Source organism: Phaethon lepturus, unplaced genomic scaffold, assembly GCF_000687285.1.
Source record: "Phaethon lepturus isolate BGI_N335 unplaced genomic scaffold, ASM68728v1 scaffold9, whole genome shotgun sequence".
In the NCBI taxonomy this organism is placed as follows: Eukaryota; Metazoa; Chordata; class Aves; order Phaethontiformes; family Phaethontidae; genus Phaethon; species Phaethon lepturus.
Window position 1 is genome coordinate 39343 of NW_010562525.1, and position 27496 is coordinate 66838.

Here is a 27496-nt window from a genome sequence, read left to right on the forward strand (position 1 = left end):
TCTCAAAAATGAAGAGGGGGTATGCCTTGAGGAGGAGTGCAGGGGACTGAGGACACCTTTGACTGCTGGCTCCTATGATTTTTTTATATTTTCTCCCTCTTTCTTTTTTTCTTCCCCTTGAATCCCCTGTTTGGTGAGTGGTGGCTCATTGCAGCAGCTCCCAATAGTGGTATTCTTCCTCCTCTTCCCTTCTATGGCTGTTTACTGTTCCTGGAAACATACTTTTCTTCTAAGCAGCATGCTAGATGGCTGTGTGACTTTCAGGGAGCAATCCAGGAAGGTGCATACTTTCCTCCCATCTCCCTGAGCATCTTCAGCTTGGGAATCAGTGCTTTCGTTAGTGCGGAGCTCAGAGCCTGAAAGAAGATTCCAGTCAGATGCTGCATTAAATAGATGATGAGAAATAAATGCAGAGTGCATCCTTTAGGCTTTAATCACATCGGGAAACCCAGGAATGTGGGTACCCATAAATTTCCAAGCTTTAAGAGGGTACGAAGATGGTGCTAGGTACTTTAAGGCAGAGGAGGGATACTTGATTTGTGTAGCATTTATCCATTTGTGTGCTTGGCTGTTAAAAAAAAAAAACAACAACAAAAACACAACAAAAGAACCCACAAATACTTTGAACTGCAAATATATCCCTGGTAGCATGTATTTAATGCTGTCATGAAAATGTGATAGAAGCTTTCTCTGTTCTTTGTTTCCTGTTTCGGATTTGTGACATTAGTTTCAAAGCAGTTACCAAAACATAGTTTCTAACACTGTTTATGGAATTCTGTGGTCCCTACACTTGTTGTAGACTTTTTAAAAAAATTCTGTCTGTCTTTTATTATCTAACAGCCTTCTCCATAACTGAGAGGTGCAACGTGTATTTGTGGGTATTTGCATGCATCCATGCGTTTAGACACTGTGCTTCCTATCACCCTCGAGAAAAAATACTACTGATTTGCAAGTGAGCAAAAAGAGGTCAGTAAATTGGCACTGTAGGTTTTGTATTAGAGCAATGCCCTTCATTTGCTCTTGTTTTATCTCAACAGTAATGTGACCAGGGTCTGATACTCATGAGAAGCTCCAGCAGGCTAGAAACCTACTATGCAAAATCCATTAGAGATGGGGTGGGAGGGGTGGCCCCCCTCTCCATACTTAACTGATTGAGAGCTCAAAATTACTTTTTCAAAATAGTGTGTCTTTTTCACTGGTGGATTTTTTTGAACACTAGGGAAACCAAGTTCACTGTACTAGCAATTGGCCAAATGTTATCTTGTAATCTGTGAAGACTGAGTAAGTATGTACTTAGACACTGTTCTGAGTTTTTTTTAATGCTGCTTCTGAATTCCTTTCTCTCCAGTCGCTTTTTACCTTCTCTTCCTCACAAGCCTTGGTTTCTGGGGGATGGAGAGCAATACTCTTTGCAAGTTTGCCTTCCTTCCAAAAGGAAAACCTTCCTTTTAGTTAGTAGCTCTGGGCTTCTGCTGTGTTGCATGTTGAGTGCTGATAGGAGGTGGTTGAGCAGAGGAAGCATTTTATAATATTTGAAGTTTGTTTCCACTTGGGCATTGAAGAGGAACACGTAAGATAAAATTTCTACTTTGAAAGCCTTCTGCATTGGCAGAGTAATATGTGAAGACCTCTGTTTTAATAGTGACGAACAGAAGTTTGATGGAAATTCTGAGATAAAAACAGCTATTGGTGACCAAGTGGCTACTGCTTTGCTAGTAATGTCTGTTGTGATAAGGCTGTGGTGTTATCCTGCCATGTTAAAGATTAAATGGTAAATTCTGAAGGAGTAACTGACCGAGCAGCCACATTGGTCAACCTTTATCACTCTTTCTCCCAGATGAGTGACTTTATTCTGTCTGTGGGAGCACTGTCCTTTTATCAGCTTGGATGTTAGGAAGGTTATACATTCACCTGAATTAGGATGGTGTGAGCTTTCCTTAGTCATAATCAGTGGTGATTATTCATGCTAGGTACAGAGTTAAAATGAGTTTGCTAATGACAATCTCAAACATCATTTTATAGTAGCGAGGGTATGTTATAACTGAGGGAATTATTTAGTGTACAATTGTTTTGGAAAAGAAACTGCTGACATCAGGGTTTCTGATAAATGTTTTATTGCATGACTTAAGAACTTGGTATGTTTGAAAATAATGGGTTTATGGCAGCGTTAATTTTTTTATTGTTAATAGTCTTCTGGACATGACACCATCTGTCTTTATATGAAGTTTTTATGGAAATCTATTTAGCCCCTTTTGTTTACTGTAGCTGTTCTCTGCAAGTTACTTCAATTTTTTTTCTTGGAATCCTGATTAGTCTGCTTTTGACTGATATAGCTTGTAGTTTACAGATGCTCTATTTTTGCTTGTGCAATGTTATAGCTATATTGCTGTGTAATTTTTGTCAAATCACTACTTTGAAGCATAAACCTTTTACTGTTACCACTTTCAGACTTAATTATTTGCATAAGTGTAATTATCTTTTGAGTACTTTTGAGTGGCATTCTTCGGAGTTCACTGGCACTACTGATGTCACTAAATATAGTAAATGTTTTCAGGATTTGATCCTCAAAGATAGAATATGAGAAACAGGAAAATTAACAGCAACAAATTGTACTTCTTGCTGTAGTTTAAGCAACTTTCTAATGTTCAACAGATTACCTAAGTATTGTTGCACTTGATGTTATTGATGTCCCTTAGTGGTGATCAACTGTATATTTATTTATATGTAGATTGTCTTTTTGTAAATTGGGTAGCGTTGTTTCCTTAGGGTGACAAACTGTCTCCTGGTAATGTTACTGTACTTGATACACTTTTTCTTTTTAGTTTAAATCTTATTAGGCCTCATCTGTCTCTCCCCCCCACCTTAAAGTGCACTAGAGCAACATTAGCTAATCTGTCAGATGGAGCTTTAACTGACACTGTCAAGGGTAAAACCCCTGAAGAACAATTTGTGCTACAGCAGCCTGATAACCGGTAGTCCACACGATCAACTCAACTTCACTAACAATCCCTTTTTGCAGAATTACACTGTTTGAGGAATAGGTGTGTAGCTGAAAACAAAAAGAATATAAAGCTCGAGCAGAAAGAGCTGTTGTTTCCTCTGATTATTGGTGGATTTTTTAGAAAACTTGCACACTTCTAGATAAGTTAGTGTAGCTACTTAAAGGATAGTGGACTAAACTCCTGCATACTCTCTTCATCCTTAACAAAACTCCTCATTCCACCTTAGTAATTGATAATCTCATCCAGTCTTAGTAAGTATTTTTTATGAGTGATACTGTGGCCACCATGGTGTGGTCTGGGTATTATAAGAATCATTTATTATTTTGCATGCATTTTTATTTACTTTGCTGTCTGATACCATAGAACGCAGTTCTTATCAACTTAATATGACGTCGTATCTTTATGTTGAGCAGTGTTACTAACAACATTGGAGTTGTTTATTCACAGAATAAATCTGCTGCACGTAATACACATACTACAATGACTAGGTGATATGACAGAATCCTAATTACGTGTGTAAGAACATCTGTGTTCACTTGTTCCTTGATTATTTTTTTAAAATCAAGACATTCCTTTTCAGAGAAGAAACTTTTAACATTTTAATGGTTTGTTCTGCCACTGACAAAACAAATACTCACTACAAAAGAGAAACACTTCTATTTTCAGCTTAACTTGAAGTTCTGTTTTATTTATTATTTTAGCTTTTGAGGTACTTACCCAAAAGTTGACATAAGATGAAAACTTATGCAAACCTAAACTCTTTAAAAGATATTTTCCCCCAGTAGTATTGCCAATATGATTCATGTTTTAATTTATTTCCTTGCAGTTTTATGTGCTGAAAGAGTGGGCCAGATGACTAAAACATACAATGACATAGATGCTGTTACACGTCTTCTTGAAGAGGCAAGTATTACATCTCTTTAAGGATGCATACACAGTATGAGAAAGTAGTAAAGAAATTATATGGTACCACTACTAAAGACTGTTGGTAGACTGCCCTCAGATGAGGAGGAATAAGTGCTCTGAGTGTATTGACAATTTCTCTCATTGGTAAGGTAAATACAAGTAGAGGTCATTTGTTTACCTCAGTCACATGAATTCATTATTGTGCTTATTTTTCAGTTGAGACTTTCTAATTTGCTCTTAGCCAAATATTTGCCACAATAAATTAGGAAGTGGGGGGAAATAATGTTAAAATAACACATTTTTATAGTACATGTAAAGCTAATAGTATCATTATTGATTGTCCTGGTTTCAAAAACACTGGCTGTGTGGTGCTTAATTGCTGGCTGGGGCTAAACCACAATATTGATCGATTTATTCTCTTTTAAAATAAAAAAAAATGAAGTTCACAAATAGTCTTCTATCTGTAGTTATTAACTCAGGCAATGTCTTTCCAGAGAAGTACGTAGACACAAAATTAGAAAATATCTAATGCTCCATTTGTCTCCAAGCCTTTTCTTCTTCGCCTTATATTTATTTGGTTGGTTTGGTGTTTTTTTTCTTTAATACTATTATTATGTAAATTGTTATTACTGTAATCCTTGGCATTCAAGAAATGGCAAAAAGCAATCATCAAGCTATGATACTTACATTCAATAAATATAATGATAAATTGTTTGACTGAAATTAGCTGCTTTTCTGCTGTAAACTTTAGTAACAATTTTCCAAATAATGTTTATGAAGAATTCTTCAGGTAAAAACTGTTACAATTGTATTAGCTTGTGGCTGAGTGTTTAATCCTTCATATTTATTTGCTTAGTTATTGGAATAGCAATGTCAAAAATGAGGTCTGTCTAGCCAAGATACATTGAGTGGTCTGTTCTTCCTCTAATTCTGCAAGGAAACAAACATGGGAATGCTCACATCTCCCACCTATGCGTGATACATCTGATCAAAGTCCTGCATTTTGTGCTTTGCACTGAACTCTTTTAAACAACTTTCTATGAAAGATCAGTTAAAACTGATACTTTACCTAAAAGACTTGTCCTGGAATAATGCATTAACTTGTAGTAACAGTCTCTTACCTGTTTGTGTCTTGTTCCCTCTGTCTTGCTTGGCTGAGATTTACTTGCATTTGTTTCCATGGCTCCATCTAGTAATGATGCAGCATTCTGCCAAACTGTTTCTTCCCCTGAGTCCATGTAACCAAATGTCTATAGATCCAGAAATCATACTCAGGAGAGCAATGCTAGAAGGACTTGCTAAGCCAGTGTTTTAAAGCTTCTGGTGTACTTTCCTGTCTGGATGATAGCAAAGGGAAAACGGGAACATGTAATAGGTGAACCTTGCTTTCAGTGAGCTTTTTTGTTTTATTTGGTGATCACTTCTGATTGAATCACTCTATTCCTAGGCAGGCATGCATTTACAGCTTCTTTCTCTGTTCTCCAAGTGATGGCTATCTCGAGAGATAACTTCTGCTTGTAGAAGTTAACGTGTAACTACTTCTGCTACCTTCACACACAAAAGCGAAAAACAACCCCAAAACCTACGCCTTGTCTGTCCTCCTTGTTGTCAAGCTTCAAATGAATGTATTATGAAGTTGGCAGGGTGAAAGGTACAGCCTGGGGAACAGGGGGGACACGACAGAGGACACAGGAGAGAAGATTTTAAAACAACATGCATGCAGATATTTTTAAAATATGTGCCTGTTGCCCAGAAACTAAGCAAAGGGAGTGACACCAGGCCTGCTTGAGTATGTTGTAAGAATAGAAGATTCCTCTCTGAACCTGCTTTCTCACACCTTTCTAATAATAGTGTAAATGTGTCTGGATTCATTATTTTCTTACATATTGCTGTAATAAATCAATTGCTTATCACTGAGTAAGAGGTCTGACCCCAAACTGAGATTTAGAGCTGAATTGCTGAAAATTGTGTAGGAAGTCTAGGGAGGTTAATTAAAGAGCCTGGACATTCCTCAACTCTGAGATTAGAAACCTTGCTGCTAGATACATTTTCCGCTGTAGAGTCGAAGCTGCAGCAATATATTTTTTCCACTTCGTATTTATGAAGAGAGCCAAATACTGAACAATAAGTTGGCTCGATACGTAAACCAGAGGTTTTTTGGATAACTGTGTGACCTATTGTTCTGAAAGATTGTACGTAAGATTATGTAAAGATTTTATGGCTAGATAATGCCAATAGCTTTCAATGCAAATATAAGCCTGACCTTTAGAAACCATTTGGAAAATGCTATTTGTAGATACAGCAGTGATCAATAACCTGTCTCTTTATTTACTGATTATTATGTTAACTTCCTTTTTTTTTCTCACTATGAAAGCTTCCTCATTCAAATTCATTGACTTCAAATCCAGGTGATCAGTAGCTGTAGGTTTCATAGGCTTTGTCATAAATGTATATATGACACAAGGCAGCTTTTAGTAATAAAACCTGGATGGCTGTTGGGGGTGGTAAGTAAGCCCCAAACAGTATTTTTCAGTGACAAAGAAAACTGCCTCAAAAGTAAGTGGGGAGCTAACCTTAGCTCCATTTTCCTACTATAGTAAAGATCTAGTAATCAATTAAGAAAACTATAAATAGAAATGCTTTGAAATGGTGCAAGGTTTTAGGCAGTTTATTATCCTGTTCCAGGCAGATTACAACTCCATGTCTCAGTTTTGCAGAAGCTGTGCCACACATAGGTACATGTCATCAACGGATTAAGCTTCTAGTTTTTATTGGTATGTGTGGTGAACTGTCTAGACCAGTTATTTCCAATTCTGTGCACATGGCGGGGGGGTGAAGAAGGAGGCAAGTATGGTATGAGAATAACCACATAATGTAGATTTGAGCGTCTGCAAAAAGGAGAGAGATAGGACTTGGTTTTATATGAAAGCTCTGATGGATGTACATACACAAAGATAGGAGCTGAACATTCATTGTGGTGGAGTTGGCTTCTGCTTCTGCACAGCTTACTGCCTTTCATTTCAAGGTGGAGCAAGTAGAAACTGAAGGATGCCTGGAAATGCCGGAGTTCTTTGTTATTTTCCCTGTGCTGCTTTAAAATTCTTCCAAATGGAACCTTTAAAGCTCTGTGATTGCATTCTGCAGATGGTATAACAAGGTGATGGAATTGTTTCCCTCAGTAGTTTAACAAACAAAGTTGTAAATAGAGAATCAGATCTGGCTTCATATACCTTGTTCTATATAAAATTTTGAAGCTGTGCTTTCATATGTGTGGCTCAGTAACTCTATATGGGTCAATCTTTTCTGAATAATGTGGGTGTAACATAAGCAGGAATAGAAAATGAAAATTAGCCAAAAAAAAAAAAATCAACCAAACAAACCCTCACAGAAGGAAAAAGTCTTTTTATTGTTGAAGTACTTGTTCCTTCCCTTTCATGACAATTTTGCAATCAGAGGCTACCTCCCTCTGATCCTTTGGTGAATAAAAAAGTTGAAATTAACTTTCTCCTCTTAATGCTTCACAGAAAGAACGGGACTTAGAATTAGCTGCTCGGATTGGCCAGTCGTTGTTAAAGAAGAATAAATCACTGACAGAAAGAAATGAGTTCCTGGAGGAGCAAGTAGAACACATCAGGGAAGAGGTAAGATTTTTATGCCAGAGTGCTGTATCTGCAATGATGGGGAGAATAGCCTCCTAGCTTCACCTTGTCCCTATTTAATTTTTCTTGGACATCTGTCCATAGCAGGTCAATCTTTGTTGCAACAGTTTGGTCACCCATTTTTATAGCATGTACACTTTTAGAAATGTGACCAAGGAGGTAGTTGGACCCGTTGGCTCAAATCAGGTGACTTGCAGGGAAAAAAAACCCTCAAGACATTGAATTTTGCCCTGCCTCAGATTTCGTTTTCCTCTGAAACCAGCTGCTCTTTTTGAGTCATTATACCCACTGTTTTCTTCTACCGGTTTTGTCTTTGTTCCTCTGGTTTATGTGTAATTCCCTTCTGTTTTGATTGTCTCGCTAACCACCCTTTCCCTTCTACCTCCCTTTTTGTGCAGCTCTTTCTTTTTCTTGTTTCACCCCTGAATCGCTCTCAGTCCTCACTTGTTTCTTCCTTGCCAACTGATGTTTAACTGCTTTTTCACAAAATGCTTTTCTATTCATACCTGAGTTGAATTTTGGCTCTTAGAACATAGCATTTGAATGCTGGGAGTGCTTCCCTTTGCTTCTGAAACTGAATATAAATATTGCATATAAAGTAAATCACTTTTACTATTTATGGAAATTTCAGCAGTGCATGCTCGCTGCAGTCATGTGCATTCTTCCTTTTCCAAGCTGGGCCAACTGTCTAGAATTGTGTTAAGCTTCCATTGCTCAGGTGGGTCAGGATATATTTTAGTGGTTGGTAATCGCTATTCAGTATGCTCTGTATGTATGAACTTGTCAATGCTGGGAAGCATTGGGTTGTGCTGGGAAGCAGATGGTTGTCGGCCGAGACTTGCTACCTGCTATCTAGATTGCTAAGATCCTACAGCTACTTTTGATTTTGCTGTATCTCTTGCCAGGGAACTGTGATAGAATCTGCTGAAAGCATGGGTTGGTAGCCTGCTGCAGTACATACATTTGTCCGAGTTTGCAGTAATAATGTCTTAGACATTTGAACGTGTTTACAATATAACATGATGGAGCATGTGTTTCTGAATTGGTGTGATCTATAGAACATACCTGAAAACTTAACATTGTTTCAAGTAACACCTTATGTCTTCCACGTATCATTGAGCTTTTAACCAAATATTTATGTGGTTGCTATTTCTTACTGTATTTCTCAGAATGGGGAGTTGGATGCGATAGGTACTGGCAGATTCTTGATGGATATATCGTGGATGCAACTGTACAGGATGCTTTAAAAGAGCTGTTTCTATATACTGCAGGTGTCACTAAACTCTGGTGACTTACTGAGCTGGAGGCAAATGTTGCTTCTCCTATTCTGGGACAATGACCTTGGTTTGTGAATCTCATCCATATGTGACTTTGGGCAAGAGAGAGAGATATATCTCACAGTTTTCAGGCGAGCAGGAAAACAGTGGACCACAGTGGATTAAAAACATTTAAAAAGGCTGCTAATAAAAATGCTCAGGGATGTGGCGTGTTGAATTATATCAGAGATGGGATGATGAATAAAGCATGGATGGAGGGATCCCAGTTCTGCAATAAATGGTGGTGGAGCGCACACACAGAAGTAATATCCTTTGATGTGGCCTACCCTTTTTGGCAAGGAAAACTAAATCTCTTCTGTCCCAGAGGAGTGCTGTTGCTTGCTGCCCAAGTCCCATCATGTGGCAGACCAATTTATTTGTGCATTAGGTGATAGGGCATTTTCTAGGCTTGTGCATACTAACTGGGCAGGGCAATGTATTCATACCATACACCTAGAATGGAAGATTTGATTGAGGAAAGTGGGAGACAAGGATGAGCTGCCTCTGCCCAGGTCTGTTTTTCTTTAAAGGGACTCAGGAGCAGCATTAGGAAAAGTGCCACCAGAAATAAGCTTGTTCCTAGGTGGCTTGATATGTTGGGCCGTGTGTTCTATCAACACCCATCTTTCACACTGTCATTTTGGCTCCTTGAAAAATTGATGCTTCTGAGGCAGAGCTCATCAGGCTTTAAAGTCACGACATTTTTGTATGTTGAAAATCTTTCTTTAGTAGGTTTCAGATCTTGCATTAATGCTGCATTTTCAGTATTTGAACAGAAGAGTAACTAAGACAACTGTTGCTATGGGCAAGGCATAAAAGAAAAGAATTGTACTGGTACCTTTCAGATTCTGTAAAAATTGCCTGTCACAGTGCTCAGTCACCCTCACAACAAAAAAAAAGTCATACCTGATGGTCACGAGGAACCTCCAGTGTTTCAGTTTGTGCCCATTGCTTCTGGTCCTGTTCCATTAAAAGGTCACCCTTTCTGGCTGTTCACCCTCCTTTGGACAATTGCAGTGCTTGGAAATGGCAGTAAAAATAGTATCCTCAATGTCTTTAATTCATAGAGAAAAAAGTAGAGCAAAGGCTGGTGATGATCTAGTAGTGCCCACTCACTGACAGTGTCTTAATCCTTGCTACTTAAAGAGACTGAGCCATAATGTGCTGAGGGAAGTAAATTGTTATTTTTGGCTCAGCTTTTTAGCTCTTCCTGAAATGGTGAAAGTGAACCTCCCAAAATTCATGCATGGATTTTGTTTCATGGTTTTCTAAAATGTGGTTGGTTTGGCTTTTTTTTCCCCCTTGCATTTTAGAACCCATGTCTCAGAAGGACTTGCTGCCTTAGCACATCTGATTACACAGAATAGTCTTAGTAACCTTGTTTGCTTAAAATTCTGCACAGTTTAAATGCTTTATTGCATTGAGCCTGCTTTTTGTTTGATGAAAATGCAGCTTAAATCTATTTTATTGATATTGTCTAGGGTTTTTTTGCCAGTAATAACTACAAATATAAGTATGTCTCCAATACAGAAAGCAGAAATCTAATAAAAACAAATGTGCTTTGCAACTTGTGCATTGGAAAACCGAGGGCCAAGTCTTGCAGTGCAAGTGGAAGGGAACAGATCTGTCTGATCAGTTAAGCTATTTATAGCTATGCAAGGCAAATAAAAATTAATCTCTTGCCACTGGGGTCTTAAATTGCAGCTGTGGTTTAAGTGCTACTGTGTATAATTGGGCTTTTAACCGTTTTATTGGAGAATTGCAATGTAAATTAACCAAGATTAAGTTTGTGGAGCTCACAGTTACAGAGTATCTTAACCACCCAATTTTGATGTTTAGTTCCTTTTTGATACATGTATATACTAAGCATGGGACTCCTGCATACTACTTTACTAGGCTTATGTTTTGGAGTCATCAAAAGCCCAAACTACACTCAGAAGCTGACTGCGGCCTCCACTGTTGCAGCAACCTCAGAATGGTAGCCTGCAGCTGTGTGGTGGTAGTCTGCAGCTGAACAGGCAGTTGAGTCCCAAATGTAACCTTACTACGCAAGCTTTATAGTAATTTTATCTAAAATCTCTTGGAGAGGAAGAAATATCTGTATCTGAGGTCTCAAGGTCTGTAGCCAAGCCAGAAAGTGATAGTCATCACATAAAATGGGTAAAAGTGATGTTTGGCTCGATTGTGACAGATTAATTTCTTGCAGTATCATTGCAATGTATCAATTTCTGTGGATGTGAATCTAGACTAATGCAATAGTGAATCAGGATTGCTCATCTTAAAGAAGGTGAGAGACGTGTCTAATAGCAGTGGATAATGGCATTTTTGAAATTCCGAAAAAGAACATTTAATGGCTTATTTTAAAAGATACACTGTTCCTTGTTTCTAAGAAATTAAGGAGCTGGTTCTGGTCTGTTCCAGTCTTGGCCTCCTTGATTTGATCGTCTGAAGATGATGCTTGGAGGATGACTAACTAGCTAATTTGTAGTGGGTTTACCTAAGAATGTGCCTAGAAAATAAACTTGCTGATCTGCAAGCTCTTTATTTGCGCAGGTTTCTCAGCTGCGGCATGAGCTCTCCATGAAAGATGAGCTGCTCCAGTTCTATACGAGTGCTGCTGAAGAAAGTGAGCCGGAGTCTGTCTGTTCCACCCCGTAAGTTAACAGATCTACAATGTTGAACCTTCATATGGTACTAAGCATGGGTAGTTTAGACAATTTAGTAACTTTGAAAAGTAGTAAAGTGATCCCTGTATCGCCTGGAACTGTAAAAGGGACTCTGAATGTGGTGTATAGCACCAGCTGGAGGGATTTGCATTGGATCAGCTGGCTATCCAGATGCCAACAAGAGTTCAGAAGGGGAGAGTGCATAGGGAGGCTGCTGAGGTAGTGCTGTAACTTTCACAGGAACTAGATCACAGTGGTGATGAGGCAGACATAGGTCCCACTTACAGTACCCCACTACACCATATACCTTTGCACGCTGTGCTAGAACGTGCTACATGTGTGACCTTTGTGCTTGAAGGACCTGAAGACACTATGGAAAAATTCCAAACAGAGGGAAGGAAATAAAGCATGGCTTATAGCATGGGTTCCAGGCAATTAGCTGGCTGAACAGCATCGTAGGCTCTGAGGGGTTGTCTGCCCTTGCTTGCAGAGTTATTGCTGCCTTCTGGTGAAGCATGTGCAGCATTAATCAGGAAGCTATTGGGTTGCTCCCTGTAGTAAGATGGCTTGCTTTCTCATAGTCTTGGCTGAATAACTCTTCCACAGGGAATGTGTGGAATAATAAATAAAACGTTATCTTTTAAAAATCACTGCAAATATATTGCTGCCCAAACATCCTGGCATATATAAGCTGTATTTCATGTGGCTCTGGCTGGTTTTGAGACCTCTGTTCAGTCTGTTCTTCTGTGAGATCGGCCATAATACAGGTAAAAACGAGTTAAAAACTGTTTTTTCATTACAAGGCTGAAGAGGAATGAATCTTCCTCCTCTGTGCAGAACTACTTTCATTTGGATTCTCTTCAAAAGAAACTCAAGGACCTTGAAGAGGAGAATGTTGTACTTAGATCTGAGGTGAAATTGCTCCCTTTGTGTTTTGCTTAATACAGTTGTTCATTTAAATGCCAGAAGACAAGTATTGAGGAGCGTGTATTAAAAGTTGAGAGAGTCTATATTATACATCATTATATATGAATTATTATATAATTATATATTAAGAGTCTATTACATACTCTGAAGTATATAATTCGACGTGAGACAGATCTCTTTTTAGTTGTTTAATCACCATTCTTTATCCTTCTAAATGAAGGAAAGGCTGAAACATGGAAGCTACATGCGAAGCGGTTTCCTTGCCAAAAGAATGTGCGGGGGCATGGACACGTTTTGGAGTCCAGCACTGCTCTTTGAAATGGATCTTAAAGGGTTGACTTGGTAGATATGGGTGACTTTAGCTGCAGATCTGAAGTTTGTAGGCTGTCATGGTCTCTCTGGTACAAATTCAACGTTTGTCAGAATAAAAATTGCTAGCCTATATTTGCATTAAAATATTTTCAATTTGTGTTTCAAGTCAGGCTGTTAATATTTGCAGGTGAATACATTTTTCTTGCCTCTTATTTCTCACAATATTTTGTTTCACAGGTGACACGGTTTTAAAAAGTTTATTTACTGTTCCCTGTCTCTCACTTCATAATTGAATATCCTATGAGTAATTTTATATTTTCAATGCAACTTTTAAACTCTGGGAGCATGTTACCATTTTGCAAACATGTAGCAGAGAATAGCAGAAGAAATACTTTTGAAGAATGAATGTATGAAAACAGAATATTGTTACCATTTTCTGCGGCAAATGCAGGGCCCATTGCAAATAGGTAGTATCGCATCTTTGGACAAAACACCACGTAATGGAGAATGCTGTATATTTCATTGAAAAGTTGTGCAAGGAAGATGAGCAGTAGATGGTTTGAGAATAATGAAGGTAGGGTTAGAACTGAGAGCGCCATTGTGTCAGGAGCTGATAGGAGAACCTCACATAGCACTGGCATCCCTTCCAGGGAGATTCAGTCTGTGCCAGCAAGGCACAGGATGGAGCCAAATCTTGAACCGCTGAGCTACACAGTTCTCCACAAATGCAGTCTGTGGGTGTCTGTGCATGCCTCCAGCGCTGGGAATAGATTACAGACCCACCGAGGTTATGCCAGACGGAACTAGCTGGGTGTAGCCACGTTCCTCTTTGCACTCCTAGAATCAGAGCGGAAAAGACAAAGCAGGGAAGGAGGTAGCACTAAGGTTTTTTCTGGCACTGTAACCATATATCCCACAACTTTCCAAATACTGTTTGAATGTTTTTTTAAGATACTTGAATGTTTAATTGTTACTTAAACCAAGCATTTAATTAGTTTTTGATGATGCCTAGCTTTGTTAAGGTGACCAGATCAAGCTCTGCATTCTAGTCTCTTGTATGTTTGGGGCCTTTTTTTATTTTTAGTGCAAAACACGCAGGTGACATCTAGTGGAGATATGGGGGTAATGATGCAAGTTTCTCCATACAGTAATGTGTCTGCTGAATGTTCACCTGGCCTCGTTTTCCAGAACATGAGGGAAGGCAGGCAAAAACTATAGTTTCTCACTGTCATCTTGGAGGAGTGATTGGAAAAAGCTTGTCTTTCTGAAGCAGATGGAAATGCAGCAACAGACTGGCAAAGTACAAATGTGCTAATGTAGCATATTTGATGTGGATTTCTTAAATAGGCCTGTCAGCTGAAGACTGAAACAATCACTTACGAAGAGAAAGAACAACAGCTTGTCAATGATTGTGTAAAAGAGCTAAGTATGTCCCTGTTTCTTTTCACTTCTCATTTGAGATAGTTCAGTGTGTTAAAAAAAAAAAAAGTCAGTCAGTCATGTTTTTCTGTGGTACTTAGTTTCCTTTATATAAATGGTTGTGAGGAGAAAATTTCTGGCTGAAATTTCACAGCAGAAAATTCTGACTGTAAGCTAAATCTTTCTCAGTTGCAGAATAGTTTTGCATTGGAAATATTAGTGTTAAAGGAAAGTACAATCTCCTTTGCAGCATGAGCACTTTGTGTTTTCCTGTTTCGGGGTCCTACTGTTGTTTTTCAAAAATACCGTGCTGTGTATTGGGGCAGCATTCTGCTGAATCAAGTGATGTTCCAAAAGAACATCTTTCTACTTACTTTTCAGCTTTTGGGTTGGTGATGTTAATTGTAATTGCTTATCTTAAAGGGGATGCAAACATCCAGATTGCCAATATTTCCGAAGAGTTAGCAAAGAAAACCGAAGATGCTGCTCGGCAGCAAGAAGAAATCACCCATCTTCTCTCTCAGATAGTCGATCTGCAGAAAAAGGCAAAAGCTGTAAGGAATCCAGTTGCAAGACTACTGTTGTCATTTACTACTATTGTAGCTGGAGGACAAGTTACAATTCTTTGCATACTAGAGCCTAAAGGCAATTTTCCACCCTCCTTATCTGGGTGACCTTGTTTGGTGTTTAATATCTAGCATACTTGACTAGAAAGCATAAATTTCTTAAAAGATGCATATCTGACATATCAAATACAAAAGTTAAATTTATTTTAAATATCAGATGTCAAATTCTGCACTGAACTTAATGACTTCGGTAAGACAAGAATGTCAGCGCAAGTATTTCAGTGGGAACAAACTCATTCATTTTAGGGTCTTGGAGGGTCATTTAGCGGGGCACAGCTTGATGCTGGGTGTTCTTGTGTTAACATTTTAAATGTTTTTAAGCTACCATGTGTGGCCTAATATTACTGCAGCGAGGGTCTTGAGAAAAGTTAGAATTTTTCTACTCGCCTATAGTATATGATACAGACATCATCACAGGACAAAACATCATAGTATTTCTGTCATTTTTTGGCATATTTTAGTGTGCAGTTGAAAATGAGGAACTCGCCCAGCATTTGGGAGCAGCTAAAGATGCCCAGAGACAGCTCACAGCAGAGGTGAGTACATAACCTGAGCTGGATCAGAAAAATTAAATAATTTTGCCTATGTATATGAAGGAACATATGTGTTCCTGCCAGAATTCAAAACCTTTTCCTTCCTGTTCTCTCTACCTTCAACTGGCACAAGGTTTGAAAAACTGAGGCTCACAGGCTATATAAGAACCCCTTTACAGGTTGTCTTCTCTAGGCTGGTAGTTTAAGCCTATTTTGAATAGTGAGCTAACATGAAAGAGCTCATTTGCACTGTATTTGTTCAGTCAATAAACTAAAGCCTGTCCAGGATTGCTAGCTGTCTTCTGGCTGCTATGTTCACATGAACAAAATGGACAAAATAGAATGAATAAAGCTTGATCCCCTTAGGATGTGTCTTGTACTTGGACGACTTGGGGTTGAAGGTGGGAATGCCCACAGAAGCTTCTCCTGATGATCGGCCTTTTGTATCTGTGGTGCTCCACAAAGATTGAGCTCATGCTTCTCCATCCCTTTCTTAGGAAAGACATTAACAGGATCTCTGTTTCTAAGTCAAGTAGCATATTTTCATGAAACTTGTAGGAATGTGGTATTTCAGACTTCTGCCCATCTTAAAAATTTCACCTGAATTTCACAGCCCCTTTGCCAAACTTGGTTGAAGTGGCTGGTGGACTCAAAAATGATAAGGGTACAGAGAAGTCTGCAGACAGAGTGGTTACCTAAGATGTGCTTCCTGAGAAAGTCAAGCTAAAAATCAGGCATGGTCTTAGGCTGTTGGTGGTTTTATGTATATTCATGTATGTATGCAAGTCTTGTTTTTAAGATTCCTACGTCCTTTGGAACACTGAAATGTGTTGTCCATTTTCCATGCTGTTTGCCACTGTGATCATCATGGTAGTAATTAGGCAGTATACCTGATCAGACTAAAGGTACTTCTAGCTCTATATCTTCTCCTTGACAGGGACTTTATGTAGACACGTAGGGTAGAAAATGGAGGAAGCAGTTTGTTCTTGCATCATGCCCCTCCCCTGCTGCCTTCCCATTACTAATCCATGTTATTAATGATTTTCAATGATATTCACTCGTTGGGATTTCCCTTCCTTTAAAGTGGAATATTCTTTCTGACACACATTATCCTTTACCAGTGTTAAAAGAATTTGCAGGCTTTTTGTGATGATAGTGCAGCCCATAACATTTTGGACTGTTTTCTGTATGTTACAGTTGCGAGAGCTGGAAGACAAGTATGCGGAGTGCATGGAAATGCTTCATGAGGCTCAAGAAGAGCTGAAAAACCTTAGGAACAAGACTATGCCAAATGCCATATCACGTCGGTACCACTCTCTCGGTCTCTTCCCCATGGTAAGCAGATTTAAGAAAAAACACCGGTACACACCAGAAAACAACCAACTAAAGGAAATGTATTTCCATCTCAGTTATAACTTCAGGGATAGGATGCTAGGCTAGACATAAGTATAGGTGAAATGTGTATTTTTTATAATGTTAAAGGATACCCGAGTGATCAATTTTGCTTACCTGGTTCTGAAACAGTGGTGCTGTGCAGTCACTTGTTTTTACTGCAGTATTATATACAACCTGCAGCTGGCTGTGCTTATGCTGTGTATCTTGGGTAGGATTAATAGCTTGTTACACGTTTCTATACATCTTTGTTATGCATCTCTGCTATGATGGCTGATTTTCAGTAGGAGCTTCCTGTTTTTCTTCAGCATCCTTGGAAATGTAACTTCCTGATAACATAACTAATGGTTTCTGGACATGGCATCCTTCTATAGTCAGTTATGACATATATTCTAGTCCTTCAGTACTTGAATAGGTTGCACATATATTCTTGTTTTGGGGTCGCTGAAAATTCAGTGGTTCGTTAAAAAAATATTTGTTGCTAAGAAATATTATGGCAACATCAATTATGGCAGTGTCACTGGTGTTATCAACTTCATTTTAGTTTCATTTGATTATGATATTGTGTACATTTAAAGCATAGGGAATATGCAGTACCCTCAACCAAATGAGGAAAAAAAGGGTGGATAAGAATGTCTAGGTAAGTTCAATGCTTGGTTCTGCTTGCCTGTGTATCTCTAGAATAATTTCATTACTTCTGAGGGCAGTGATATCAGTGAAGTTTCTTCTGAGTTAATGTAATTAAGCAGCAGAATGTGGCCCTCCTCTTTAGCTACATCTCATCTTAACTGCTGAGGAAGAACACATTATATTTGTGCTCATGAGAAGTAAATTGTCAGCGAAGTCTTAGCTTGCCTTTTTGTGTTCCCTTCTGAGACTGAGCACAGGCCAATTTAAAGTACAGACATTTAATAATACAAGTTGTACTTGCACAAATGTAGTTGAAAGCTGCAAAAAGTATGCTTGTGCTGAGATAGTTTTATCTGTTTTGTATAAACATGATTTTCGACTGTTGAATCATGCAACCAAAGATCTTTTAGATTTGTAAATGTTTGACACTTAAACCCTGCACTTAACTAAATTTAGACAGTAAAACTTACCAGCAGTGGAAAATTGATAGCCTGTCATCTTTAACCCTATGGGGGAAGTATGTAATGCTTTATGCCACGAACCATGTCTCTTTTGTGGGTGGGTGTGAAGAAGAGTGTTTTCTGTTTATTTTAAATGAAAACAAATTAAGCAAAACTTTATACATGAAAGGTGGGTGTTACTGAGTAGGAAATTTAGTCTGGAAAGTTGAGGCATCTGAATTTTGTTGTTGGCTGTGATGGGGTTTTTTTAGACTTTTTGACACGTTACATGTCTTCAGATGGTAAGGTCTGTAGCAGTATATAGCTACGCCATAATTTGTCAGTGATTTAGATATATTCATTCATCTTTCAACTTTCCAGTCAACTTTCATTTTTAAACTTTTCTTCTTTCTAGAATGACATCTTATTCGTTATTACTTATTTTATATAAGTCATTATTTTTTGCAATTATTAATACTATGATATTTGGTTTTCTTTTTTTCTTATTTTTAACAGGATTCTTTGGCAGCAGAGATAGAAGGGTCAATGAGGAAAGAACTGCATTTAGATGAACCCGACTCTCCTGACTTGGCGTACGACTGAAAAGAATTGGTTCCTAATTGATTGATCATATCTCACGTTAATTATTATTTGATGAGAAAGGGAAGACAGGAAATAGCTGGGCGAGGGATTTAGAAAGAAACATTTCTGGTAGAGTGTGAATGATAGAAAGGAAAATAAACTGTCTGGTTGTTGGGGTAGTTATATTTTCTGCTAAAGCTACCAAAAGAAAACACTTCTATGTATATAGGTTTTGCCTTGTCTTACAAACTTTTTGTCCTAATTTTTGACTGCTGAGAATGAGAAAAGGTTTGTTTTCTTGTGTGTTACTATGCTAGGTTTCTTCAGTTAATGATTAGGGGATGAGTTCAGTTCCTCAGCTTCTTTTCAGGTTTTATAACAGACGTTACCAAGTAATTATTTATCTAATCCAGTTTTTACAGGGAGAATATCAGTGCAGAAAGGGATTCAGAGTGTTTGGGTACTTAGTGTGATGCCTGTTACGCCTGTGCTAAAGTTCTCTTGAATTAAACCAGAGTGGTTTGAAACAAGTTAAGTATTTGTGACAGTCCAAAAGCTATAGATAGATACAGCTTAGCAGAAATGGCCTTACTGACGCCAGTTGCATGTATACTCCAATAGGTTTATCTCACCTACTTGTACAAAGCATGGACTGGTTAATTTGAAACAAGTTAATCCTATTTAGTGGGTCTGTTAGAGTTTGCAAAGAAAGGACAGTCAGGGAAGGTACAGTAGCCGCTTTGCAGGAACCTTCTAAATATACTTACAGAAAGCTTGACACATACTTAAACCTTCTCTGAGCATGAGCCAAGAGTTGTAAATAAGGCTTTGACAGAGTGAAGTGTTTAGAAAAATGTAAGATCAGAAAGATGTGAGCATGCTCAAACCCTATAGAATCCTTTCATCCTTACAGAGAGTAACATAACTTAAGGATAGTTTAACTTCTTTAGCATGTCTTTTATATTGCTGTGCATATACCAAGGAAGGATACCTTTTTTTTGGTTTCATGGCTTTTGGCTTGGTTTTATTTATTTGCTCAGCAGTGGTAGCTGTAACCTCTGTGGGATCGTTTGTTGATAGATGCTCTTAGATTCAGCCTCTTAAAGATATACAGCTATAGACTTGGAGCCTATACACAAAGATTGCAACTGTTGAGCACCTGTGGACAGAAGGAAAGAAATTTGAATGACATTAAATAGCATAAGGCATACTGTTGTTATACCCTGGCGGTGTTACATTTAAGCTGGAAGGGATGTGCTGTTCTTGTGTTCAGCCATTGCTGAACTGTAAAACGAAGTGGCAATGGCACTTCTGTAGCATGATGTAGGGCAAGTTGATTTTGCCAAGATTTCTGCTGAAGTGCCATCTGATCTTAATCTTGACAGATGTACGATGTTTGTTATGATATCAGGACAATGGTGATAAAGAATGAGCTGTAGAAGTAGGTCAAAAATCAGGTTTCCAACCATAACAGCCTCTCTCTAGACTCTTGGTCCATTATATTTCTCTTTTTTTTCTTTTTTTTTTAAATGCTATTTAAGGGAGTTGGAAATTGGTTTCAAAAAGACAAGATACAAGACTTGCTTGAGTAAATTCAAATTCTTTTTTAAAATGGATTAGCCAGTTCATAGTGAAGAATTGAATGGAGATCAATTTTGGTTTTTAAACTCATTTCCACACAATGGCTTTAAGGCATATTTAGCTCATGTACTGAAATGTTCTTTCGCTTAATTTTTATTAATATTTGAGAGGGTCCGTGTGCATAATTCTCAAATGTTCTGTCTAAAATATTCTAGGATGATGGAAATATTATGTTGATGGATTGAATGTAATGGCCAGACTGTAGCATGTATGGATACTGCTTTACAGAAACTATAAAGACAAGGTGGTTGGTGGAGCTGGGAATAGGAAGAGTTGTTAATGAGCTGTTACCTGTTTCTCTGTTTCTTCTTAAGGTAAGAAGGCACTGTTTGATTATTAACTGTGTGTATGTCTTACCAGTCATCAGAAGCGGGTCTTCGAGACGGTGAGAAATGTTAACCAAGTTGTCAAGCAGAGATCCATGACTCCGTCGCCAATGAATATCCCAGGCTCTAACCAGTCTTCTGCTATGAACTCAGTCATTTCTAGTTGTGTCAGCACTCCACGTTCCAGTTTCTATGGGGGAGACATCTCTAACATTATGATAGACAACAAGACCAATAGCATCATCTTAGAGACAGAATCCTCTGACAATGGGTCAGTACTGTAGCACTGGACTTTGCTTTTGCTTTGTTTGACATAAAGGCAAAATGTTTCTATTTTCCTATTTTTGTCTTAGATTGTGCAGTTAACAGAGTGAAATACATCTTCAAAAGTTACTTTATTTTGTGCTTGTAGTTCTTGAGCTCTTGAGTTTATTGAAAAAAAGGAGGCTTTTTGATAGTACTGTGTATCAGTGTCTGCAACTCACATGTGTTCTCAGATGCAGCATCACCAGATAATGTAAAACTACCCTTTGTCTTTGGAGCTGTGGGTCACCACTTACATTTTCAACATTTTACATTAATGCCAGGAAGTTCTGATCTAAGTTGCAGCTACAGCTAACTCTTTTGATCCTAAAAACAAATAAAGTGTGTGTGGGGGGGGGGGGTTACCTAATATGAAAACTTGTGAACGAAACCAATCAGAACTTGGCTCTTCTAGCTACTTGTCTCTTCCCCCAGTACAGCTCCACACTATGCTGTGTCTACTTCCTAGTAAAAACGATTTAATATCTCAAAACAATTAATATTTGTAAGCATAATATATTCTTGTGACTCATTATGGTATTCTTGCAGCGTTGGCCTTGTAAGATATGGCCTGCTTACTTGACTTTATATAACTGTAAGAGACACACAACAAGTAGACATCTGTCATCTCTTCGTAGGGGGAAGCTCTTAAGTAACATGCAGATTTTCCATCTAGGAGTTTCCAGGCAGGAACTAGGATTCAAAACAGTTTTAGTATGAAAGAGAAAGAAAATACTGGTGTTTGCCTTTGAGCTCTCTGGATGAGTAGCAAGTTGTTCCCAGACATAGTAATTTAAAGGTATTGGTGAATGTCTCAAAACAGTCATGTGGAAGTTTCAAGCATCTCTAAAAATTTTTTCTCCCTGCCTCTCCTTTTTTTTTTTTTCTCCCCTCTTCCCTCCCTGCCCTCCTCCTTCCCCCCCGCCATGTGTCCTCTGTTATATTTTAGAAATGAAGACAGGATGAAGAAGCCTGGAACTCCGGGGACTCCAGGCTCCAGTGACCTCGAGACTGCCCTTCGTAGGCTGTCCCTCAGGCGGGAGAATTACCTCTCAGAGCGGAAGTTCTTCGAAGAAGAGCAGGAAAGGAAGTTGCGGGAACTGGCAGAAAAGGGTGAACTCAACAGTGGTTCTGTTACTCCCACAGAGAGCATCATGTCGTTGGGAACTCACTCCAGATTTTCAGAATTCACTGGGTATTCAGGAATGTCTATCAGCAGTCGCTCCTACCTGCCAGAAAAGCTTCAGATTGTGAAACCACTAGAAGGTGATAACAAAGGGCCTCGGCCTTTATCTGTTCTTCTTAGTGACTCTTTGTGGTCTCTTATCCATCACCAGAAAGCAGGAAATCTTTGCAATACATATTCTTTTTACTTTAGAGACAGTAATCCACGCTGTTGGTTTGAAATCTTCTAGCTACTACAGTTTTCCCCAAGCCTTAATGTTAGGAAACTATTCCAGCCAAGGCAGTAAAATAAATGTCACGGGCCACACATGCATCAGCAGTGCAGCTTTATATCTGACCTAAATCTCAATGTTGCTGTTTCATGCTTAAAGGAAGGTGGTTGAGTACCTGTAAGTAGCAAGAGTATTAGTTCATCAAATCTCAGTTCTGCAAATAAGTGTCTGGAAAGACCTCTGCCGACTTCAGATAGTCCAGTTGGTCCAATAAGACTATTTTTGTTATTAAAAATGACCTCTGGACTTTAGTTGGTTGGTTGAGTGGCCACACATGAGTCTCTGTGGCTTTGGGTATCGTGTGTGAAATACTAGCTTGGTATTTTAAAGTCCAATTTCCTCCACATATTGTCCCAGAAAAAGGCAAGATACAGGTAGATGGTAGTCAGGGATAGGGCTTTACTTCAAAGTGCATTTCTGTAGTCTGTCTAACAAAGCTGACAGAGCACATATAGTATAGTCTGCCTGGTTTTCTTCAATCACTTCAGGTTGTTGCTGGAAGTTGAGTAAATCCCTTCAGGTTTGAAACAAAATGAAGCTGTTTTCTGATAATACTTCACAGATATGCTAGTTACATAATTCATCTTTGGTTTCTGTCTCTCTTTTCCTTTAACAGAACTCTTGTGTTACATTACATTGTCTGTGTGTGTTTTAATTGCAAAAGTTCCTTTATAGAACAAATTTATTTCATCTCTAAGGAGCATTTAGCATGACACATTCAGAAGCAAAAATAACCCATCTTGTGTCCTGAAGAAAGTGATGTGCTTTACCTATTCAATAGAAACTATAGCCATAGCACACAAGTCCATGCTGTTTAGCAGATTTTAGTAGTTTGTTTTCATGACTGCTTTTAAATGGTCGTAAAAATTCTTGTACCACATGAGGGAAGGGATGATCCAGCTTTGTCTCACTTACTGGTTGCTACCACTGTAATAGATTTCTATCACCATCCCATTATATCTGCTTTTTTCTTCCAATAAACTCTTGAAGTCTCTACCATCTTTCTATCTGTCTGGGTTTTTTTTCCTGGTTTTGTTCATTGTTCTCACTGGATCATTTTTTTCTTAAAATTATTGCACCTTTTGAAGTACTTCTCATGTTTGTTTTTAGATCTCATTTGTAGTATGTTTGTGTCTGCCTGTTTCATAAGTTTAGTGTTTGTTATCTTTTATTAAATACATGTTTATGATTCTGTTCCTCATTTCAGCTTAGGTTCTTCCCCAAGTATTTTTCATGAGAATTTTTTAATTATTATTATTTATTACTTTCAGAATACTGGGACAAAATAGTCTGCTGTACCTGCAGACTGTTACAGTAGTTGTGCCTTTGGTTTTTTTACTGTTTTCTTAAGGGTGCTCATGCTGTAAAAAGGAAGAAATAAAAAGTCAGTTCTATAATAATTGTCAGATTAATGGCTTCTCCTCCTTTAAAGCAATCTTTTAAATCCCACAGTAAAATAGGCTGACAGAAGCACTAAGAAATTAATCTTCTTTTGTACCTTAAAAACCAAACAAAAACCAAACCAAAACAAATAAAAAAAACCCCAAACAAACAAACCAAACCAAAACAAAAAAAAACCCCCACACACCAAAAACCAAAACCAACCCACACTTTCTTTTAGTTGAATAGCATGATTGCTTGATGTGACTTGCTTTAGTTACAGTCTAGTGGGGTTTTTGTTTTGGGTTGTTTTTAAACTGCATCTGCAGCTTTTTGTGCCATAAGAATGAAATAGCATTCCCTGTGTCTTCTAGGGAAACTTGAACCTTAGAATTTTTTCTTTAACGTTTGTCTTCTCCCACTTTCTTGCAATTGTGGCATCAACATATCATGAATTTCTAAGCTTTCTCTGACCCCCATAGTATACATGCAATCATGCAGATATTGGGAATAGAAAAACAAATTTCATTTACTCTACTCACATGCTTACTTCACTCTTACATTTCTTCTTGCTTCAGCTTGGCAGTCCCACTGTTGCACACTAATTCTCTCATGCCAACCTCTTCTGATAACATAATTTACAAAACTGTCTAGTAGGAGCTTGGGACTGAATTTAGGCCAAGGTGTTGTATTCACATGTTCATTTGACTTCTGCTTTTTTTTATATTTAATAACCATAAGGATGTTTACAACTGTTGCATTGCTTTCTGTATTTGTGTTAATTTTCTGTATTTTTTGTTAATTTTTTTGTTAATTTTCTTTATGGCAAAGTTAAAGCTCCCTTACACACATTTTGTGAAATCCAAGATTAAACTCAGATATTCTCCTTCTTGTGATGAAGCTTAGGCCACTTTGATTTCCAATTTCCAAAAGAAACTGATAACATATAGTGTCCATAGAAATGTTAAAGCTCAAAATGCAGATACCCTGGTGAATATCTTTCCATAGGAAAGATATTTTTCCATATATCTTTAGAATATGGAAATTATTTTTAGAAAAAAAATAAAGAATATCTTTAGATATCAAAATATCTTTCCATAGGAAAGATATTATATGTTATCAATTAAATGCTTGTACTCTGCAGAGGTTTTCTGAGTATAAGTTTTGATGAGCTTTAAGGGGAAAAAGATTACATCTTCAGAAGCTTGCATGTAGAAGTTAATTAGCAGTAGGATTTTATACTTACAGTGCAGAAAGAAATTTTTATTTCTGTTGTTCTTTAATTTTTGAGGGTATTGTCATATAGCAAAGCTTTAATCCTTGCTTAAGGCTTGACAATATTTGGCACTTCTCCACATTCAGGAATATTTCTTTTATATGGAAGCAAAAAACTTGACCTTTGTGACAATTCAGAAATAACTACAAGTTATAGGGATGTCTGTTCCCTAGAGGTACTTATTTTGGGGTTGTAGTGGTTTCTACATCTTGAGCCTCAAGGGTGCCAATCCTCTGCAGTCCCTCAAATCTTACTTTAAATAAAAGAAAAAAAAATTTAAAAAGAAAAGATAGAGTCATTATCCAAATTAATCTAGCAGACCCATTTATTCTGAGCTGAAAATTACAGATTTTAGAAAGTGAGATAGGCGTAATTAAAATGCTACTCACTGATCCCGGTCATTCTAAAGAACGACATTTTCCCCTCTTCACTTCCTATTTACAATAAGCTTCCTGTAATCCAGAGTCCTTATTGAGAAATGACAAATTTTCTCATTCCATGGGATTTTGGTCAGATGCAAAATAATGTGTGTAAGAGCCATCCCTTCCCTAGTTATTACAGTGGTTTAGATTTTTTCATATACCGTAGAACAAATTGAACATTCTTGGTCTTTGAATACTGGTGAGACATTTGTATCAGCTTGTTGAATGAGTCAATGTTCTGCTTTGGTGAGAGGGGACAGGAACAAGACAACAAAAAATGCTTTGATTTGAGCTGGCAGAGGTGAATGATGTTCTGTTTGTGTCATATGACCTGGAATGTATAGTTTTAAGTCACACGTTACAACACAGTAGTGATTGGTGGACATGTAAGAAAACATAGAGCCTTCTGACTGGTGTTTAATCACTACTTGAGGAATCAGATAAATCCTCCCCTGATTTCCATGGGCCCATCTCAGTGTATATATCAATTTAACATGATACATTGCTGTTTCTGATTCATTGTCTCCTATTGAACACTGAATATTGAATGCTTTTATTTATAAAATGTACCTCTTTCCTCACTCAAAACATTTTTCTGCCAAGGACAAAGCTACAGGTACAGTAGCATTTAGTTATGTAGTAGTTGACTTCCCGTAGCATAGGGGCTCAGGTAGGGGCTATACAACTATTTAGACTTAATGTGTGGGTCAGAAGTATTATCTGCTTATAGGTGCCTGGAATTGATGTGGCTTTCTAATGTATGGTAGAGTGATGGAATTGCTGTGTAATCTGTGACTGCTGCCCTCCTGTTAGCCTCTGGTAGTAAATTCTAGAATGTTTCGAGCACTTTTCTTAGTGTGAGCTTATTGCAGGAATATGTGGTATATGTTCTTCTTGGAGCTTTCTGTGATGGTGCTCAGATCAACTGTTAAATATAAATTCTTTTTACTGCTGCTTAATCCCATGAATTTAGCAGGGATAAGGCTATTGATGGGGAGGGGATGTGCATGTACACAAGTATGCCACATCTTGCCACCAGGCTTTGCCTCTCTAAGTGCTGATGTGATCGGTTTGTTTCATATTTATCTGGAAATGCTGAAGAGTAGGTGAAGCAGTTTTGCCTTGTTGCTTGTCTTCCTAGAAATATTAAAGCCTAGAAATATTAAACCCGGAAGTATTAAAGGTTTGGGAGCTCCCAAACCTTTGGTCTTCTGGATAAACAAAGTGGGATTTTCTGCCTTTAGATCCTGAATTTATTACTGATTTATTTTGGTTGTCTTTCTGTTCCCTTTCAAGGTTCTGCCACTTTGCACCACTGGCAGCAGCTGGCTCAGCCTCACCTGGGTGGGATTCTGGACCCGAGGCCTGGGGTTGTCACTAAGGGCTTCAGGACCCTGGACCTGGACCTGGATGAAGTGTACTGCCTTAATGACTATGAGGAAGATGAGACAGGTGACATTTCTTACAAGGGCCTAACTACCTCGACGCCAGTTCAGCACACAGAGACCTCAGGTGAGAGGTCACAAGCACAAGTGACTGTTTCAGACAACAAGAATAACCCCCGCCAATCTCAGGCTTTCACAGAGGAGATGCAGGAGCCCGCGACTGACGATGATGAGGGGTCTGGTGAGGGAAACTCATTAAGTCCAGTAAAACTGACATCTTTACAGGATTTTGATTACTGGGCCATTCTCGCATCTCTCCAGAACAGCATCCATAGTGTTGCTTTGTGTGTAGCATCTGCACGTTAATGCGTGCAGTAGTTAGAACATAACCATTCTAACATTGGCTCAAAAATCCTTTCTTTAATAATCTTTTAATTTGACTTTTTTTCAGTAACATCATCTATGGTCAATATTTTACTCTATTTTGATAAGAGAAGGCTGCTAAAAGGAAATGGTTCGTTCACAAACCTTTGTGTGGCATGTATGCAACTAGTATGTGTATTTAGTGCACACTTTTCAGTGTATATATGATGTATAGCCGATACATATTTTGTATGCCTATAGTGCAGGTATTCTTCTGACTGTTCATAAGAGGTGATGCCATGCTTTATATTTTTGTACTTTGGGAAAAACCCAAAGTCTAAATGGTGACAAAAAGCGCATCTAAGTTACCTTTGCTGAAACAAATGGAAGTGCCTTGAAAATCAAGCAAGGAAATTCTGCAAGTTTAATTCGGTTACCTCAGATACAGTTGCCTATTTTTAAATTCCCTTTGAGATAAAGAATTAAGAGGATGTTTTTATGCAGAGAATAATGACATTTCCCTCATTCCCTCT

General features: G+C 38.1%; 1 protein-coding gene across 1 annotated transcript in view; it reads left to right on the plus strand.

Moving 5' to 3' along the window:
- Nucleotides 1-26966, plus strand: part of TRAK1 (trafficking protein, kinesin binding 1) — a 39878-nt gene extending 12912 nt beyond the window's left edge. Inside the window, exons 2-13 of the mRNA XM_010294273.1 lie at nucleotides 3829-3905; nucleotides 7433-7549; nucleotides 11437-11537; nucleotides 12353-12461; nucleotides 14136-14214; nucleotides 14631-14761; nucleotides 15295-15369; nucleotides 16564-16701; nucleotides 18345-18421; nucleotides 20412-20648; nucleotides 21630-21946; nucleotides 26512-26966. Of these exons, the coding sequence (XP_010292575.1) occupies nucleotides 3829-3905; nucleotides 7433-7549; nucleotides 11437-11537; nucleotides 12353-12461; nucleotides 14136-14214; nucleotides 14631-14761; nucleotides 15295-15369; nucleotides 16564-16701; nucleotides 18345-18421; nucleotides 20412-20648; nucleotides 21630-21946; nucleotides 26512-26966 (1913 nt within the window). The remainder of the gene's footprint in view (nucleotides 1-3828; nucleotides 3906-7432; nucleotides 7550-11436; nucleotides 11538-12352; nucleotides 12462-14135; nucleotides 14215-14630; nucleotides 14762-15294; nucleotides 15370-16563; nucleotides 16702-18344; nucleotides 18422-20411; nucleotides 20649-21629; nucleotides 21947-26511) is intronic.
- The last annotated feature ends 530 nt before the right edge of the window (nucleotides 26967-27496 follow it).